The following is a 20980-nucleotide window of genomic DNA, read 5'->3' on the forward strand; positions in this document are numbered from 1 at the left end:
TTAACATCAAGGCAAGATGTGAGCAGATTTTTATTGTTTTGTGATAGTAACCATCATATTTTAAATTTGAAAAATAAGAATGCACTGACGTACAATATTTTTTTCAGGATTGTAAATAATTTGGTATTTTCCAATGGCATACAAAAGATATTTTACTGTAAAAGAGCACATTGTGAGATATACACATTTGATTGGACAGTCAACAAAAATGTGAACAAAATTCCCAATACAAAGTAGGAAATGAAATGAGGGAAGGGCAAGAATTTAATACACCTTCTCTGCAATTGTTTTACTACAGATGGACTTTCAAACTACTTTAACTAGTCCACATTAAAAGACAAAGAATTTTACTGATGATGACCTATTGCCCGAGCCTCCCAACTGCTACACACAAACACACAGAAGATACAACAGTTTAAAATCAGAGATGCTATAAGAAAAATAAAACAACATGATGCAGCGGCTGATTTATCATTTCAACTGACACTGCATAAAAGGTATTGGAATTATGATGCTGAGCTTTCAAATAGATACTTTATCAACTTTTGTTTCATGCACGAGGACTAATAAATGAAATAAACAGAGTTTGTGATTTTCTTCCAAACTAGAAATTATAGGTCTATGCCAAGTATGTATCCAGTCTCTGGTCCACCTCTGTTGTCTCCTCATGTCATTATCAATTTTTGCTTTTCTACAAACTGTAAAACTTCAGACTTCGGTCCATTCCCGCAGAGCTCAGGAAACGAGCATTCTCTCCGAAGGCCACTCCGCTCACCAAACCTGTGTGATCTACAGATGCGCCAAATAAACAAATCAATGTCTGGAACAGATACAAATGTAACACATCGGACGAATATTTACTAACACAATGGAGAGTGTGCCCTCACCTGTAAAATTGAGAACCTCGGACCACTGTTTGCAGATGTAGACGCGGATGTCGGACCCTCCCACAGCTAGGTAGGTACCACTTTGATCAAACACGAGGGACTTCACCTGCAAAAGCAAGACATGAGAAATGAAAACATTGCTAACAGACTGGAATGTTTAAATGATGTTGCCATCAACACAAAGTTATCAAAGAGTGCAAGACATGTTTGTCATCACTTTTCAATCAAACCATTTATAGGGCTAATTTGACAGGCATCCTCTTTCATGGTAAAATTCCTTAGAGAACATAGTTGTGTGCAATAAGAAAAGAGGAAGAGATGACTTTATGGCTGAAGTCTTATTATTTACGCACCTCATAGTTGTTGTCCAGTGTGATTGTTTTGAAGTTCTTCAGTTTTCTCAGATCCCAGAGTTTCAGAGAACTGTCCTGTGCACCTAGATTACAAAAACAGAGGAGTAAATCTGATGAAACGGGTCCAAATCAAACTAGCAGCAGATGGCAATCGTAGACATTTTGACACAGAAATTAGAAAAAAAAGAACAATAAAAAAAACTAAGAAGTTGACACCTGTAGCCAGATAGTATCCGTTCTCAGAGAAAGCGATGGAGGTGACGGGGCCCGAGTGACCAGGGAAGTTGGCCACATTGGTACGCTCCTTCAGGTCCCAGATCTTGATCTGGGAGTCAGCAGTTCCAGTACCAAAGATGAGACCATCGGGGTGGAACTGAGCACAGGTGAGTGCTGTGGGAGAAGAGAGCCAAGGGGGCATGTGAGCACTAGGAGATGAGCTCCTCTATTAAAAATGCCCAACACACGCTAGCGCTTACCACAGCCGGCACTTTCATCGGTGACTTTTGTGAGGACCTGGCCAGTTTGGATGTCAGAGAAGGCCCAGTACTGTACAAGAACAATGAGGGAAAACAAAGCCAAATCGACACAAATTAATGCTGCTATGAGGTCATTTTAGTCACATAAGTGATGTCATCCATTTGACATTTTTCTTTTTTGACTGAAACAGCACACATACCTGATCCTCAGAGGAGCTGAGCAAGTAGTCCCCAGTAGCATGGAGGGACAATCCAGTGACACCTGCCTCGTGAGCACGCACCACCTGGACACAGTTGCCCCCGGTGACCGACCACACGCGGATGGTAGTGTCGGGAGATGCAGAGAAAACCACAGACTGGAGGAGGAAAAGACAACTACAATTAATACAGGGTAGTCAACACCACGATGAGAAAAAGACAAGGAAAAAATAAGCAACCTGGGATGGATGGTAGATGACAGAGGTGACCTTCTTGGTGTGACCCTTCAGTGTTGCCACAATCTGCTCCTCAGTCTTGTTAAATACAACCACGTTTTTGTCAGCGCCACCTAGAGGAACGGACCACAATTGCATCAATGTCAAGGTCCCTTGTGACTAACTGGGTCAAAGCAATTTCCAGACATGAAATTAGCCTACCAGTGAGGACTTTGTTGGTGTCCGAGGGACACAGATCCAGAGCAAGAATACCCGGCACACTGGCACTATGAAGACCCTGAAAGCAGAACCAAAGTTTTCTCTCTTGGTTTCCTGTCATCACTGCCAACTTGTTTCTACAGGGCAATACGAGTCACTGCAGTAACGCCAGTCAGTGTGGTAAAGCATCAAAGCACTCTAAGAAACATCCATCCATCCATCCATCCATCCATCCATCCATCCATCCATCCATCCATCCATCCATCCATCCATCCATCCATCCATCCATCCATCCATCCTCTTCTGCTTATCCGGGGTCAGGACGCGGGGGTAGCAGCTTTAGGAGGGACTCCCAGACTTCCCTCTCCCCAGCCACTTCATCCAGCTCATCCCGGGGGATCCCAAGGCGTTCCCAGGCCAGCTGAGAGACATAGTCTCTCCAGCACGTCCTGGGTCGTCCCCGGGGTCTCCTACCGGTGGGACATGCCCGGAACACCTCTCCAGGGAGGCGTCCAGGAGGCATCCTGATAAGATGCCCGAGCCACCTCATCTGGCTCCTCTCAACGTGAAGGAGTAGCGACTCTACTCCGAGTCTCTCCCGGATGACCGAGCTTCTCACCCTATCTCTAAGAAACAGTGGACTCCAAATAATTGCCTTTCATCTATAAACACTTACAGCATGAGAGGCCACTTGGCGGTATCTGCCAAGATCTTCAGATCTAACCAGCTCCTCTGGAACAGTTTTTCCTCGCTGGACAAAAGACAATTAAGTTGAGAGAACTTTATATATATATAAAAAAAAGGATAACAGGATATACCTTCTTTCTCTCTGTGGTGAGAATTGTGGCTTTGTCTTGAAGCTGCAAAATAAATAAAACACATAAGTTCCAAGGCTACTTAATTGACATAGCAAAAAAACACGCCTTAAAGATTCCGTTGACACTACCTTCTGGATGATCTCTGGAGTCATGCCAACTTGTTCACGAAGCTCCATAGGCTCTCCAGCAGGACCCTGCCAGACAGGAATGAACATTTTGCTCCACCACTACACGACTCACAAGTTACATGAATCAGAATTAAAAAGCTCACCACTGCAGTTGCCTGGGAAGCAGGAGCTGCCTGAGGTGTAATCAGCCCAGCCTGAGGTTTGAGTGTGGCAAGAGCTATGGAAAAGAAAAATAGATAAATTAACTCACCCACATTGATATGTTTTAAAGACCATGTCACACAAGCTGCTATCACCCGACCTTCTCTAGCTGCAGCGACCTCTTTGGTGAGTCGAGCAATGACTCTGCATGCAGCATCGTGTTGATAGAGGGCGTGCGAGAGCTCTTGGCGAGTCGTCTGCAGCTGCTGCCTCAGAGTGAAGCTATGAAGCATAACAGCATCCTACAAGACAAGAAAACAAATGAAATGTGTTTACCTAAAGGTAATTTATTTCCAATTCTCACTATAATAAGTATCATATAAACATTAACTCGCATGTTATAATACCGTATTTTCCGGACTATGTCGCTCTGGAGTATAAGTCGCACCAGCCATAAAATGCCCCAAAAAGTGAAAAAAAAACCCCCATAAATCGCTCCGGAGTATAAGTCGCATTTTGAGGGGCAATTTATTCGACAAAATCCCACACCAAAAACAGTCATGAACGAGCAACAACAGGCTAAACGATAGCAACAACAGGCTAAACGATAGGTATGCTAACGTGACAAACGCAAACAAAGACCTGAGAACGGGCCTGACGTAACAGAGTGATTTAGGACAACTATTACATAAATAACATGTTTATAAAACCATCGGTGTCGCTCCAATTCATTAAATCCATCGATCGTTCGATACGATAGCAACAGGCTAAACGATAGGTATGCTAACATGACAAACACAAACGAAGAGCTGAGAATGGGCCTGACGTAATATATAGAGTTATTAAAGAAAACGATTACATGAATAACATGTTTATAAAATCATCGGTGTCACTCCAATTCATTAAATCCACCGATCGTTCTTTGTCAACAATGGGTGCGTGCGGCTGAGGGCGCTTGCACTTCAAAATATTCCACAGGCTCATATAATGATAAACTATATTTCAAATAACTATAATTTAAGCAATAACATGATCAAACCATCCGTGCACTTTAAATCCATTAAATCCATCGATCAAATTCCTCGTCCTTTGTCAACATCGCCGCGCGTACGCCCTGACGTCAGCCTCGTTTTTATTCCACAGATCTAGTATATAACTATATTGTAGCGTTAACAAAGTACAAGGAAAGACGTGGGTTTGGTAAACGGCTCTTTATTAAACAAAACAAACTTCCAAGCGTGTGGCGGCGTGGACTTCCAGACACGAGAGCTCCATGGCATAGGACCGGACGTGCGTAATGGCCATGTCCGAGCCCCATGCACCGTTCGCGGACAGACACTCGGCCGAGCGCCGGCCCCCGACTCAGTAGAGTAGGACCGGGCGTGCGTAAAAGCCATAATCGTTTTTCAAACCTTTTATGTCACTCTAAATCCTTAATTCCTTCAAACTCTTTGTCCTCCGTGTCACTTAGAAATGATCAACGCTAATGATGCCGGTTGTCCTTACGTGGGTACGTTTGTCCTTTATGTAAACAACCACCGCGCCGCGCCACTGACGTCACTTGAAATAGTAATCCCTTGGTACATCACGGTTCTCCAAACTTTCTTTTTGCTGCTCGATTACGGTTTTCAGCTGCATATTTTACAACTTGAAGTTTGTAACCTGCAAAATATGAGTTTGTTTTTGGTGCCATTTTTCTTAAGCCCACCCAGTTGATGAGTCACGGCCAACGGTGAAATTTAGAGCGCCCTCATCCAGTTTCGTCTGAAAATATATATTTTTTCAGATGTAGTTTTTTGTTTTGTTTATTTGGTTGTTTTATCAAAGTCAAAGTCTGCTTTATTGTCGATTTTTTTTCATATACCAAGACACACAAAGAGATTGAAATTACGTTCCCACTATCCCTCGGTGGGATAGTACACATATGCATACAAGCAACACAAAAAAAAAAAAAAAAAAAAACAAGAAGGCACAAACAATGAATAAATAAGTGTTGAATAAATGATAAATAAACAAATAATAATAAATAGTAATAAATATAAGAGGAGCAAAAATGGAGCAAGTGTACATACAGCAGACAGTGGACTTGGATATGGTGCTTTAAAGTTTTAATTGCTTTATGTGATGTTTTCCTTCTTTATTATGTTTTGAATATGTTCAAGATAAAGATATAAAAGCATGTGAATTGATCAACTATATTAAAAATAACATGGGAAGTGGTCAACTATACTTGTAAGTGATGTCTTAATGATCAAGTAAAAATTTGTGAAAAAAACATGTATAAGTCGCTCCTGAGTATAAGTCGCCCCGCCCACCCAAACTATGAAAAAAAAAATGCAATTTATAGTCCGGAAATTACGGTACATCTTTGTTTTTGAGGTAATCCCTTTTCCTTCCATACCGTACCAAATGACATGAAATTTTCCTAAATCAGTTTTGTTTATATATCTTGACATAAAACACAATTTAACCTCTTATGAACTTTTGATAGCATTCCCAGTTGGTTTCAATATATATGGTACAATGTGCATTTCAAACCTCTACATAATTTTGAGTCGTGTATCATTTAAAAACTTACCCACTCATCTTGGAGTGATTTTAGAATGGCGGGAATGCTTGTAGCCGATGGCACCTTTGGTCTAACAGGATGGGAGACTGGCAGAAAAGTAAAAAATGTCAGTTTTGCACAAACACCATGTGAAGCAGTCATAAGAGAAAAGCGGGGACTCTAAAAATGAATAGCGCGGCTTTGCACCTATTACTGGTTACTTAGTACTTGCACACATTTTTGACAGATGCCTTAGGAGTGCATGACAAAATATTAGTAAAATGCGAGTGCCAAACAAAAACAAAACCTGCGTCAGGCGATTTTAACCAATTTCAAGGCAAAAAGTCATTACCGTGTACGGAAAACACTGACAAAATATCACGTTCTTGCATATCTTGCAGCCAATAGTTACCTTTAATGTCTACAAGTTGTTCTTCGGACAGAGGCTGCCCATTCATCGGATCTGTCCCATTCTCTACGATGTACTTCTCGATGAGCCGGCGCTCAAACACTTGGTTGGAAACCGGAGAGACGCACGGGTGCTCTGGTAACTCGTTGGAGACTGAACAAGACAAAAAAATTCCACATATAGCAGTTACTTGATTCGGCAAGAATATGTCGGAGCTTGCGACGCACGCAATTGGCGGCAGTGCATGGTCGCTAACGTTAGCTAATTTAGCTAACAGCGTTAGCACGATTGCACAGCTAGTTTGCAACGCCAATCTTAGGAACTTCGGGTCACTTACTTGCACAAACCAAAGACATCGTCCTGGTCAAGGCTTAAAAAATACTTCTGATGACGGTAGTAGGCTCGTTCAGTTTTTATAATGGGGTAGAGAGCAGCTGATGACCGCTTTAAAATATTTTCATTAAGTCGAAGATAGCACGCACTCCTTTCATTGCCGCCACAACCGGAACTTCTTCTTCTTGATTTCCGGAAGACTTTGCACGTTTAGTGGATTGCTGCCCCCCACTGGTTAGAGTATGAACATCTACAACGGAGCCAAACTATCTTCTTTAGGAAGTTTAAAACATATTTTCCGCTTTTCCTCTTGCATATGCTGTGCTCATGTGAAATAGTTTTGTTGTCGTGAAATAAGTAGCTCATATTAACATTTGAATTTGTCTGTAGTAGTTAGAGTCACTTTGGGACTGACTATAACAAAATCTGTAAACAAATTACATTTATTTCAATATTATTAAAAATATACGGTATAATTTCTTAAGAAGAGAAAAACAAGCATTTTTTGTTTACATTTTTAAATGTTGTATTTAAAAAATACATGTAATTCATACAGAAGCAAACAAAGGCCTCAATGTACTGAATTAAATGATCAAATCAGAATCTGATAGGATATATATATTTTTTTAAAAGGACTGATACCTGTTTTTATATTGTAAATATTTGGTGGTCAACATTTTGCTCATAACAAGTTTCACAGGTTGTTACAATATTTGGTGGCATTTTTTTTACTGAACATTTAACAGTTGTACAGTGCCCCAGAAGTTACTATGGTAAAATTATTAGCTTACATCACAGACATTTAACATGATAATTCATTATAGTCAGAAGAGGTTACCATGATGACACAAATAAATTCCTTCTCTATATTAGTACAGTAAGTTCATGTTTCCTTCTTTATAGTCCTCTATATGTACGAGCTCACTTTTAGACCAGAGATGCTCAAGTCTGGTCCTGGAGAGCCCCTATCCAGCCTATTTTAGATGCATCCCTGCTGCACCACACCTGATTAAAAAAAATCATCAGGTTTGTTATCAGGCTTTTGCAAAGCTTGCTGATGTGCTGAGCATTTCAGTCACACCTAAAACAGGCTGGATAGGGGCGCTTGAGGACCAAATTTGGGCACCGCTGACAAATTTAGCAAATATATATATATATATACAGTGCATATCACGGTGGTCCTGAGGGTCTGGAGGTAGTAAATAGCATCAGAGGATAGCGGAGATTTGAGAATCTCTGGCAGTCAGAGCGAATAAATGTCTGAAGCAGGAAGGATCATATTCAGCTCATGCTTCAAAAATATCATTACAATGACAATAATGACATGCAATATGGATGTCAAACCACTGGAAGTACAATGTAGACTTTGTTGGAAAAGGCACAGGTGAGGTTTTTCTTCTCTTGAACTTTGTCCGCATGCTTCTCTGCATGCCACCGCTCCGTGCACTATAAGTTGAGCTTTTCCGAAGTGTAAACTCTGCAGGTTTCAGACGTATCCGTGTCCAGCGGCAGGGCGGTATAATAATCATTTGTGTTGCTGCAGCTTGCTCTAAGCGGTTCCTTCTTGATCTGGAATGTAACGCAACCTTCGGAGGACTGCAGGCAATCTGTTGCACCCGCCACTGGAAAGGAAATCCTCCTTGCTTCTTCATTAGATGTTTGCTCCTAAGAAGGAAATTAGTGATTGAATGAAAAATTGTTAGACAAAGGCTCGGAAATACAAACATCTGGCGTACCTCGACAGTTGAATTGTGACAGGGGGAGCTCACAGATCTTTGTCCTTGATCATTTTCACCCCTCGTGTGAACAGGAGTGAGCCGTGATGGACTTCCCGCTGTAACGGGAGTGTAACCCTGGAAATACAAATAGCAACAAAGAAATACAATGTGTATGTATATAATATATTAAATATGTAAATCAAAGTGGGAGATTGCTTACAGTATGAATTGGGCTGGCTCTTGGGGTCCATTTTCTCGGTGTGCCTGCTTGCTGGTATCCCGCAGGTTGAGGGCTTGGCTGGCTGTAGTTCTAAATGCGACAAAGTTAACAGTCATGTAGCTGGAATTAATCCCCTTCAATGCTGTGAGTGTGGAAGTGAGCATAGTGTACACCTCCGCCTCATAATTTGGATCTGCACTGATGCAAGCAACAAAAAAGCCACCATAAGGCTTTGCCCCAATCTGCTCACTTGAATGTTGACCGCCGGGGGCTGTGCTTGTGGCGTGCGGTACGTCCTAAGGCAGGCGACGATCTGCGACAAGCTCCAGTTGGGGTAGCGCTTCATGAACAGCATGAAACCGGCCAAAGACACAAACATGCCGGAAGGGACAGTGATGGACTTGAGAAGAGCTCGCCACTTGCCACCCCTTTCTGGAGCAAATAGAGAAATGAGATACTTAGCAGAAGGTAGAGGTAACTCTGGAGGTAGCAAAAGTGCCAGAATAAAACAAAAACAAACACTCATGTAAAGCACAGATACCTGAAAAGTATTGTTTCTTCCTCCCACTTACTGCAGGGAGAAATTGTGCTTCAACTGTGTTACTCACCAATCACCTGCAGCAAGGTGGTCGACACCAGGTTGCCATTAATGTCTCTGATCTCATAGACGCCATCGTGCTTCGAGGTCAACCTCGCTATGACCACCTCGTTGACGGAGCCGTTTCTCCCCACCGAGACCAGGCCTCTGTACCGCATGTCATGGTCGGTGATGTGGCCTTCACGCATTAACTGAACAGGCCCGCGGGGGGGCTTGGAGTCAAAAGGACCCGACGGGGATTCATCAGGGTGTCGGTTGGGGGTAAAGATGAGGTAGGCGTGTGGCACCGGGAGGAAGAGGGGGAGATTCAGAGACTCTTTGGTTAAGCGGGTCACGTTGAAAGTGTGTCCTGCATCCATGAGCAGCGATGTGTTGCCAAAAAAAAAAAAAAAAAAACAACGTTAGTCTTGCTAAACAAAGATATGACTCATTTGTCATTGAGTTGACTCTCACCGCGGACAGTGAGAGTGCTGCGAGACAACACTTTCCCCTCAGCGTCTCGCACTGTGTAGTTGCCTTGATCGGCTTGCGTCACTCTGTCGGCCACCCAGACCTTCCTGTCTCGTAGCATCCGGCCTCGACCCGCAATGCCGGTATCAGGGTCGGTCCGGTTCCACAGGACTATTGGCATCGCCTCGGATGGAGCGCCTCGGGGAGCAAATTCCAGTATAAAACTGTCTTCAGGGATGTTGTTCTCAAAGTTCTCGCCGTAGTTCCTATAGTAGGATTTGATGCATTCTTAGGCAGGACAAAAGTGTGAAAAGATGAGTGAAAGAATAAAGTGAAAATTAGAACACTGACTTGAGTACCTTTCAGAATGCATGTTCTTAATCAAACTGGTGTTCTTAATGAAACTGCAGAAACAGCTGGCAGAAGAAAATTCAAAGATTGAAATGTATTGCTTTAACAAAACAGGAAACTGTCCTACCTGAAACTGTCAGACGAACGGTCTCATAGGTGAATCCAGAAGATAGTTTGATTGAATAAAGTCCCTGGTCTGCATGAGTCACATTTTTCAGGACCAGCATCTTATCTTTGGTCCATTCAAAACGAGGGTCGATTACCTAAGTAAAGATTTTAGATTTGCTATTTGTGTGCATTCGAACATTAAAACATACTGTAAAACACATCACACTATTTCCCTCACAGTGGTCTTCTCGAGGAGAACACGCCTGGGACCTCCTGAGTTTGGAGTAAAAGTCACAGTTCTTGATGTTGAGTAGACCGGCAAATGGAATTCCTTGCCAGCACAAACCATCTGGACTTCTTCTCTCTCACCTGTGTGTGGAAGGAAGTCAACAACATTTTTTCTTATATCTCAAGAAAAAGGAAAATATATTATAAAATGTTTCTGTTGGCTCACCCAGTACGACCCAACCTGTAAAGAAGCGAAATGATGTTTATGCATACACTACACAAAATGCAATCACTTCTTCCAAATCTCGACTCAGCTTCAGAAAACTGGTGGGGCATGAATAATAATAATAATAATAATAATAATAATAATAATAATAATAATAATAATAATAATAATAATAATAATAACAACTGAGGGCCTGTTGCCCGTGACCCTTACAAAGGACAAGCGCTATGGAAAAATGGTTGAATGGATTGTATTCTGGTAAAGTGTTTAACCGTGCTTTTTAACTGAAAGAACAAACTGAACAGTTTAGAAAATGGAGATAGAGATTATTCAGGTGACAGGTCTATTTAAGGTCAAGTATATACACTGTATAAAATATAAATATAGCACATAAATAATAAAACAAATAAATACATATTAGTCACAAATTATTGGCTTTCATACATAGTATCAACAAGTCAAAAGTATTCAACAACAACAACAAAAAACTGAAAAAGTGGATACACAGTTCAATTATGAACCTCCTGCCATCGATTGGAAGAGCATTTAATTGGAAAACCTGTCACTGTGTGTCGTTGGCCATAGACAGATGATGGATTATCCATAGTAAATAAATCATCAATTTACTTAAGAGACTTAGATTTACGACAGGTCTCCCTTTGTTCCTATCGCCTCCTTCCCCGAATTAAGGAATCCATCTAATTAGAAGATTATTCTAGGTGCATTTACAGTGCCACGGCACAGAGACCTATTTGAGGCACCTTGATAAAAACGTCTCAATGACCTTGGTATGCTGTGAACACGTGCTAAAAGGTGTACAATCTGATCGCTCTTTAGGTAATAGACTAATAGTGATCACTCACCCATAGCAAAAGGGAGGCTGCAGAGCACAGCGAGCAGGACGCAGGGGGACATCTCCTGCAGGGACAAAAACAGGGGCAGGTTGTTTCATCTTTCCACACAGGTGACAGCTATGCAAACAAACGTTATTGCATTCATCGGATCGTATGTTGTAATCGGGCAGGCATCCATGCACACCTGCAAACATCGAGCAAGGTGCGGCAAAAATGTCCAAGCAGATCTCAGTAGTGACGTGACGGCCCGATGAAGCCCCGCTCACACAAGCCATGTTCAATGATCTACTTGATCACTTATTGATTATCTTTACTTTATTACACTGTCAACACAAAACAGCCCGAACCCACCTGCAGTATACGCGGGAAACACGTCCACAGGAAGATATTTGGGAATGTTTTAAATGAATGGGGGTAAACGGGTATAAACGTTGGTCCGTAGCGCGCACGCGCAGTGGCTTCCCTCGGTTATTTATGGCGATGTGTCGGCTGCATTCTCAACTGCTTTTACGCCAACTGCGTCGCACACTGCGTCACGGTGCTCAAGTCCAGGAAACAGATACGCTCATTGCGCAAACGCTTCTTTACGGCGCGCTGCAGAGCTTTGCGCCAAAATTGAGATTGAATGCCAATAGTCAACCCTATAACCAAATTCAACAATCCCTCTAGCTTTAACTGAATAATTCTTAATTGATGTTTTTTCGCATGTGACTATCACACAAATGACTCTTGATAAATTATTACATATAATTATCGTACAGTACCCAGTCCAGTCCAAATTCATAAATCGAGCACATTTGTAAACAACAAATTCGACAGAGCTGGACAATTCATTTAAAAACACAAAATAACAACCTACCTAACATTACCGAATCTTTATACAAGTACAATTAACCATACTTTCTCTCATTTAGTAGGAGTGCTCTTGATTGCTCTGACAGTCGCTGAACAAGGATGCATTATTTGTAGTAATTAGATAGTCATTCTTCAAACTATCAAGTGAAATTAGATCATTTTCTGCAGTGCACCTGATGATCTCTCACCACAATGGGTGGATCAGATAACATTATAGTCATACTCGGGGATAACCGTGTAACACACGATTAGAACCCCGTGGGTCAGATCCAGCGCTCCACATAGAATCCTTTTATGTGGCCCACAAAAGCTGCGGGTCAGCCCGTTTCTTATCCACCGCGAATGATTGATTTCATTTTGGGGGGGCTTATTTCGTGTATTTCTCCGTAAAACGTATTTATTATTTTTCATTTATTCTTAATATGTAAAACAACTGAACACATTCTATTCGTGAAATACTTTTTGAGTTCTGAATAAAATGTATTTACTGTACATGCTCATGGACTGACAAAAACAGTGTGCGCACATCAGGCGCAGTAGTGACGCCCACACCACACGAAAGCCTCGCCCAGTTTGTATGTGTCCTTGCGATTACAGTAAACTCGGCTGTTTCTTCAGTGGGAAAAACGCACATTATTAAACCAGTAAGTAAAAGTTGCGAATAAAATGCTGTATGGCGTAGCGTGCAGTTTTGTGCTGTGTTTATTGAGTAACGCCGTGTTTTTTCTATAGGACATGTTGCTCGCATTCCTTCTGCTACCATGTTTCCTCTGTGGTGAGTATGCTGTTACACACAAGCAATAACACTATTATGGAAAGCCGTCGGTGCATTCAATATTCTTGATCTCCACGTTAGTAGTAAACACAACTAGTACATTTTTGGGCCTTTTCGTATGAAATTAAACTATACGAGTAGTAAATTGCTGTGCTGCACTAATGACACTATTAGGCCCAACTAGTAAACATGTTCCATATACTGGACCTTACTAGTAGCATCAAAATGTATAATAATAACATGTGGGTGTTCTACTGGTACGCCTCAGCCTCCCTATTTGTATGCCAAAATGTCATACATTGGTCGCTCGCAAAGTCCATCCATCCATTTTCTGTACCGCTTTGTCCCCACGGGGGTCGCGGGCGTGCTGGAGCCTATTCCAGCCGTCATCGGGCAGTCGGCAGGGGACACCCTGAACTGGTTGCCAGCCAATCACAGGGCACACAGAGACGAACGATCATACGCACTCGCACCTAAGGGCAATTTGGAGTGCTCAATCGGGCTACCAAGCATATTTTTTGGGACGTGGGAGGAAACCGGAGTGCCCGGAGAAAACCCATGCGGACACGGGGAGAACATGCAAACTCCACACTGGGAGGGTCGGAGGCGGAATCGAACCCGCACCCTCCTAACTGTGAGGCGGACGTGTTACCCAGTGCCTCACCGAGCCGTCCGCTCGCAAAGTCCACCTTTGCAATTTTACTAGTGTGCTCACTAGTGAGGACCACCAGTCAGTAAGATTCATGTCAAAAGTATGAAATAAAATGTTCCACCAGCTTTCTGTACTCGTAGAAGCTCAGCTTTACCATTCCCGTGCGATTCTTCATGTTAGTAAGCTGCACAGTTTTAACCTAATTTAACAAAATAACGACATTTCCATTGCTGCTGAAGCAACAAAAACAGATCTCTGCCCCTCCTCCATATGTACCAATACTTGTTTTTTGGGATGTGCTACATTTATGTTTATATCATATTATAAGGCAATGCTTTATCGGCAATAATATTTTCCTAAAGTTTTAAGGTTACAAATTCATTACTATCCAAAATCAGGCAAACATCAGTGTGGCTGTAATGACTAGTATCAATATCATTATCATCAATATCATTTTGGCAAGTACAAGATTGGTGGGTGGGAAAAAAACTCCCTCTTTTCACTAAAACAATTTTATCAGAAGCTCAGGCTGTTAGGCAACGCTAATCTGTGCATCCAACAAAACTCATTGCAGCTCTGCTTACCTTGCGCAAAGCCACTTCTGGGTACATTGCCAGCCTGTGGGGCCATGCGCCTGTGGGGGCATGTGGAGGCAGAATTTCATCACCAAGTCTCAGAATTACACTTGGCAATGAATATAATAGGAGTGAACATGAGTGTGGCCAGTCGCTTGACAGTTTGTGCCCTGTGATTGGATGGCGACGTTTGAGGTGGACGTGCTTAAAATCAGCTGGGACAGACTTCAGCACACCCATGACCCTAATGAGGGCAAACACTATGGAGGACGAATGAATAGGAATACAAAAAAGGTTTCCGTGATTTTATTTGTAAAAAAGTGGCCAACAATCAAAACGAGAAAATCGATGTAAACAGTACAGTATATATTATTTTTCGTCAAGTATTGAAAGAACTGAAGTTGGGAAGAATAAATTCAGACAAAAAAATCCTCACGGTTGGAAATTAGATTTACATCAACATAGCTGAAAAAAAATGAAGATGGACATAGTAAATGGCTAGCCAAGAGCGCAGAGTGGTAATAACGTGTTCCCATATTCAATATCTTCTCTCCTTTGTGTCCCATTGCAGGTTCCTTAGGCGTACAGTATGAAGTGTGCTATGGTAGAACTTTTAAATTTCCCTTCCAGTTTTCACTTCGTACACGCACCGGAAACGTTTACTTCTCTCCGGAGAGCGGCGGCGGCAGGAGGCTAGTCTATGAAAATGGCAAGGTGTGCATCTCTTGATGTCATAATACAGATGCAGTGCAAGAAAACGAGAAATACAAAAAAACAAATAAACCTCCCTCAAATGTGACAAAGTCATCCAAAACCTATTGTGTTGTCAACCTTTTCAGGCAATGGAGCCACGTTTGCAAGTTACCCCTACAAGTCTTTCATTGCAACATGTGACGGAAAAAGACACTGGTGAATTCTCAACTCCAATTAGTGGCTTCTATTTGGAACGCTTCAAACTGAAGGTTTTAGGTAAGATCATTTTACTTTGGATGGTAAATACAGTGAAGTGTTGCTATTCACACGTGCTAGGGATTAAGCCGTACTGCCACTAAATTAGCACGCCCGCTCTCTCAAAAAAGGAGTTTGTTATTTGCCATATATGGATGCTGCTAAAGCGTTAAAGATTGGGGCTCATAAAGCATCAACACCATGCTTCATTTTCCTTTCTGTCTTTTTCTAGAATGTGCCGGGGAGGTGCAGAGGTATTACCATGGCACCTATAGCCTGGATATTCCCAGTCAGGCAGAAATCCTGGAATTCTCCAAGATCGACCACGGGGACCTGGAAATCTTGTGGAATCGCACTCAAATCGGTGGAACATCCAGGGGGCGGGTGAAGCATAATAGCTGGGAAGTGTCAGAGCTAACGCAAGGTGACAGCGGCTACTACAACCTCCGCAGAAAAAACTACACTCTGATATCAAGGACAAAACTCATAGTAACAGGTGAGTGTTAGGACATACATGTTACGCTAAGATGTGAACTGTCTTGTCATGCATGTGTCAAGGTGATGTAGTAGTTGAGTTAGACTTGCTCTTACATTCAGAAAACATGTCAAGCCCAGGGGTCACTGACCTAGAGCTACAAGAGTTTGATACTCGGCTCTGAAAAATCACATTTGCTCAAACCACCTTTAAACAAACGGTTTGTTATTGGTATTGGTAATGGTATTCATGACACAAATCAGTTTCATGAATCCTCACAATTATTCGTGAACAGATGAATACCAACACTTAAATTCTACATATCACTGCCAGTGTTTGCTGTTTCAAATGATCACTTGTTCATTTTTAGTGAATCACAATGTGCAATCAATGGGAACCTTTGTCTGTAAAAGGCCCGGGGGCGACTTTAAGAAGTCTTAGGAACCCTAGTGGCATCACGTGTTGGAGACACTGAAGACTTTAAATTGTCTTCATGTGCATCCTTCAGTAATACCTTGAAATAAGGCTAGCATCAGCCCGATAACAGTACCTGGTTTTGGTACTCGCCCATCCCTACTTATTTGTTGAATTGTTTCAGCCCAACTGTTTTAAATGAGCAACATTTTTTTTTTTAAACAATCGATTTTCCCCCACACAGAGCACTTTGATGACTACCGACCCAAGGAAGACGCACGCTTGACCCTGCGGTTCCCTGTGAAGTTTACTCCGTGGGACATTACCTTCAAACCGATGATGGATGACTCGACTCCCATAAGAGTGATGCGTTCTGGACGTATGAGCAATAATTATGGCTATTCAGAAGAGCCACATTTTGAGGATCGACTTTCATTGGACACCGGCAGCCTAGAAATTGATCCTGTGAAAGTAAAAGATTCTGGCGTCTTTGAGTTTCGCGACAAAGACGACTTCTTGGTGTTTGTGGCCAACTTGGATGTAGAAGAAGGTGAGAGACGATGCGTTTACACTTGAGAAATAGTTCTATGTGTGATAGCTACGACTCACTCGGCATCTCTCTGTTTTTACAGTACACGCCCCTGCGTATATTTACGTCATCTTTTTTGTCACCATTGTTGCTGCGCTGGCAATCTGCTGTTGCTGCATAAGAAGATGCTGTTGTAAAAAAAGTGCTTCCAAAACAAACACTCCTCAAACGAATCCAGCAGCAGCAGCAGCACCAGCACCTGCTGTGTATTACCACGTAGGTACCTCCCTAAAGCAACCTCTCAAAATCACTTTTGGAATTATAGAAAAATAAAACAAACTCCGTCTTGGGATGGCAGGGCACAAATCAACCCACAGGCCCAAGTTACTCTCCGGCACCACCTCTTGGAACGTACTCATATCAGCCTGTGAATCCTTCTCCTGCACCTACACCTGCCTCCGTCGGGCCACCTGTAAGGTCTTTTTAAATTTCCAACCATTTATCTGATTTCTCCATTGTAACACTCAGTACTTATTTGTATTTAATTGTGAACGCCGTAGGACACATCACTAAAACAGGAAAAGTCAAGCCCTATAGTGGACTTTTTGAATCAGCAGCAGCTTACTGAGATGCGCGGGACAAATTGTTGGATTACTTACTGTCCCATTATTACTCTGGCTATTAACATGTACTTCTTTACAAAACAGCCTGTTGCTGACGTCTGGCAAGTGTATGTCATCTTTATTCTAGCGGTGATTTAACATGCTGTTTCACTATCAGGCTTACAACAGAGTGGATATCCATCCGGATCCAAACCCGACACAGCTTGAGGTACTCAACCACACAACAAAGCAATTTTTCAGACAAATGGACTGACAGTAGTTATCTTTAGCATAGTTGTGATTAAACAACGAATCTAATAGTTGGCCAAGTTCTATTCCTTAGTACCACATAGTAACAAGTACATTTCTGTTTTTCAGCCTCCTCAAGGTGTGGGTTCCACTGGGCAATATGTGGCACCAGCTCCATCCCTGACACCGGATAACCCCTCCGTGGACCCCTACCCGAAGTTTGAGGTCAAAGGGCTGCACCTTTCCTCCAACCTTCCGCTCAACTCCGACTCTACTTTCTCCAATGTTTACACCTCGGATAAACTCAACTTCTGAGTGGCCCGCCACCACTCTGGTAGCTACACTACAGGTGCGAATCACAAGGTGCGTGCTGGCTATCAGACAAAGAAAACATTGGCTCCTCTATTGAGACACACTGTCAGGTTGATCTTTAAGTGTGTGTGTGTGTGGGGGGTCTTTCAATGGGGAACTCACGTACTGTCATCAGTATTCATTTGTTTTTGTCATGCCTTTGCTAGCTGGCATTTACAGACTTATAAAGGTCATCATGTGCAAAAAAAAATAAAATAATAATCCGGTAGCATAGCATGGGTGACCAAAGGTTGATAAAATTTCAAAGAAAAATAGGCAGGGGCATTGGTAAAACGATCAATTATTGCCATTTTTTTATATTTGAATAGGATCTGAGCAAAATAATGCCACTTTGAGTACAGTATAGACTACAAAATAAACTGATGAATAACTAGTTTTGAAATCAGACACTAGTAAAAAATGCTCAAATATTTTAAAAAGACGAATGGTAATATAAATTGCAAGCAAGATCTAAACAATTTTTTTTAAGTGAAGGCAATTTGTAATTTAAGTAATGACACAAAGTTGATGCAAAATTTGTCTTCGCGGGCCACATAAAATAATGTGGCGGGCCGTATCTGGCCCCCGGGCCTTGAGTTTGACATCTATTGAGTAAAGTATTTGTATAGCGTAAATGTAGCTCAATTCAGTAGGTCATATTTTGGCTTGTCGAGACAGCCAACTTTCTCAATAGCTTCTAGATACGAGAAACTATCAAGGGCACACAATCGATGCAATTCTTAAAGGGGTAGTGTGTGACCGGCGAATTGTATATTTGGATGGATCAATGACTACGGCATTTATAACAAATGCAATGCACTTACTTCAACACTTAGATGTGACTAAACACCACATACTGCCCCTTTAACAATGATTTATCACATCCATCTTTATGCCATCCACGCACTTGGGGAGAGAAAATTAGGGGTTAGACCTTTGAAACAAAAGCAAGTAAAACATGCACAGAATGACTCCACTGCCGTATACAATCAGTTAAAAACATCCCTTTCACAATTATATGGGTAAATGTAAAAGAGAAAGGGAGAGAAAATCAGTACCATGAGCCCATTAGTGCAGTCATCTTTGAACATGTGCATTTAATGCCTAAAGCCATAGCACGTCATCGTCTCTCTCAGCCACTAGGGGGCCTCAGGTTCAGTCATCCTTCCTGTCCATCAATAAACAAAGCACGGGTCCCGCTTAATCTAACTTGCATGATTTTGGAATGTGAGAGGAAGTCAGGGAACCTGGAATAAACCTGGCAAGCCTATAGAGAAGATGCAAATTCCACATTGGAAGGCAGAAACTGAGATTCAAACCCAAAACCTCTCGACTGTGACTAGTGTGTTTAACCATGAGGGTAACTATACTGCCGCCTTTTTGTTCATGTCGTAGTTAAATGTATCGAGTGATTTCAATTACCTATATGCTGCACTGCATATGTTGCTTGAATATATAATGTACATGTTCATGTTAACTTTTGATGTCTCGGGTCACATCGACTGAGCTCATTTTAGAAAGTGGCTCTCAAGTTGACCTTAGCACCCAGGGAACATGCTGCACTCAACCAGACAAACAAAACACTTTCAACATGTGCATTTCATTGTTTTATGTGTGCCTTTGGCATAAATTGGTTGTGCAATCTTCATTTTCCCTTTGGAAAATTATGACTCACACAATATTATGTAGGCTCTTACTGATTTGTTTCACGTGTATTACAACCTTTTTCTTTTATATTTTGTCATTGTGGAACAAATGTAAAAGGTGTATTTTTGATAGTTTGAACATTACAATGTTTTTAAGTCAAAAGCAAAATCCTCCGATGCATAGGACCAATGTTTCTCAACCAAATCAACAATATTTGTGCCTAATGTTCTAACAAACTGATGAACATTTTCTATTGAGTCAGTTTCCTTTATAATAACTTTATGAACAAGAGAGCTGTTTTAAAGCCATCATCTTCAGTTAACAAGCATATGATGCTTAATTAAGGCCTTGTGTGAACAGGAAACACCCAACTTCAAGTTTAGGGTGATCATACTACCTCATGTTTGGAAGCAGTTTTATATATTTTTTTAACCAGAGCCAAAACTCAAGCCTTGCTGCCTCATGTCGAAATGTCGCAGGCACTCCGAAACATGTTACCCGTATGTCTCATGGAATTCTGCTTTTTGTGCTTCTGTCACGTTTGATGCAATTATCTTTAAATGTACTCAAGATTGCTATTTTGCTTATGGACTCTAGTTTTTATTTGCTCTAGATCGTTTTATAAAAACCTTTCATGGCAAAATGTGTATCTAACATTGTGTGCATTAAAGCTACTAACTCCTGTATTGTTCAAAACTGGTTTCATTGGGTGGCAAAATTGGTTGTGAATGCTGTTATGAATAAATGAATGAAAATAATCACACTCTCGATCATTTAGATTGTAAATGTTTTGTAGTTGTTAGTTCTTCTCATGTTTATGCCAGGAGAAGAGATATTGTTGGCCCTGATTTGCGCCTTCCCTGGATTCTTCACTTGATCGTCCTTGACAAGCATAGAAGGGATTTAAGAAGGAACTAGAGTGTGACTGAAGAGGGTTGTATTGAGCTCAGAGGATGGCATAAATCTGCAGCTGACAGCAACTAGAAACCAAGCAGGTGCAGAAAGCTGTCAACAGGCCGGAGGTTGGCGGTGGAGGACAACCTGGCGCCGCCACTCGGTCTAGTCCTGCCCTAGTGAAACAATTGTGCTGTGGAAGAGATGCCACCAGGTAAGTGGGTAGGTTTACTTCCGCATTCTCTTCAACGTTGTAAGTCACTTGAAAAGCACTCAAGGGTCAGGCTTCAAAGATCTGGAGTCATATCATAGTCCTGTTTGGGTACTGTGGTCTACTGACCGCCTTTTCGTTTCCAGGTCTAAACACAAATAAGGCTGAAAAATGGTTCAGTCGAATTCAAATCGACATCGCAGTGCAATTTTTAAATTGAAATGGCTGCAATTTGGAGAGGACAATTTGGTTACTAGGCTTTTTATTTGAATCATTATGAATATTTATATCGTGTCTACATATGTTATGTGCTTAAAAGGTCCAG

At 41.7% G+C, this 20980-nt stretch overlaps 3 protein-coding genes across 3 annotated transcripts; 1 reads left to right on the forward strand and 2 right to left on the reverse strand.

Moving 5' to 3' along the window:
* Positions 1–12: 12 nt before the first annotated feature.
* prpf19 (pre-mRNA processing factor 19) lies at positions 13–6917 on the reverse strand. Its single transcript, XM_049750513.2, has 16 exons — positions 6730–6917; positions 6396–6545; positions 6014–6090; positions 3596–3737; positions 3438–3511; positions 3295–3360; positions 3167–3208; positions 3025–3099; positions 2352–2427; positions 2154–2263; positions 1917–2072; positions 1717–1786; positions 1457–1630; positions 1241–1323; positions 888–993; positions 13–789 (listed from the first exon to the last, which is right to left on the reverse strand). The coding sequence occupies exons 1-16, from the start codon at positions 6746–6748 to the stop codon at positions 692–694; spliced, it is 1518 nt and encodes a 505-aa protein (XP_049606470.1). The 5' UTR covers positions 6749–6917; the 3' UTR covers positions 13–691.
* Positions 6918–7177: 260 nt separating this feature from the next.
* On the reverse strand, positions 7178–11935 carry LOC125987381 (uncharacterized). Its single transcript, XM_049751716.1, has 11 exons — positions 11830–11935; positions 11488–11542; positions 10625–10639; positions 10409–10539; positions 10190–10325; positions 9715–9999; positions 9272–9610; positions 8914–9095; positions 8664–8753; positions 8462–8578; positions 7178–8390 (listed from the first exon to the last, which is right to left on the reverse strand). Exons 2-11 carry the CDS (start codon positions 11537–11539, stop codon positions 8172–8174), a joined length of 1566 nt encoding a protein of 521 aa, XP_049607673.1. The 5' UTR covers positions 11540–11542; positions 11830–11935; the 3' UTR covers positions 7178–8171.
* A 921-nt stretch (positions 11936–12856) lies between these two features.
* On the forward strand, positions 12857–20318 carry LOC125994646 (uncharacterized). Its single transcript, XM_049764077.2, has 10 exons — positions 12857–12977; positions 13066–13108; positions 14907–15049; positions 15175–15304; positions 15516–15779; positions 16417–16722; positions 16805–16977; positions 17060–17173; positions 17482–17532; positions 17682–20318. Exons 2-10 carry the CDS (start codon positions 13069–13071, stop codon positions 17865–17867), a joined length of 1407 nt encoding a protein of 468 aa, XP_049620034.1. The 5' UTR covers positions 12857–12977; positions 13066–13068; the 3' UTR covers positions 17868–20318.
* Positions 20319–20980: the final 662 nt, after the last annotated feature.

The sequence above is a fragment of the Syngnathus scovelli genome, chromosome 1 (genome assembly GCF_024217435.2).
Source record: "Syngnathus scovelli strain Florida chromosome 1, RoL_Ssco_1.2, whole genome shotgun sequence".
In the NCBI taxonomy this organism is placed as follows: Eukaryota; Metazoa; Chordata; class Actinopteri; order Syngnathiformes; family Syngnathidae; genus Syngnathus; species Syngnathus scovelli.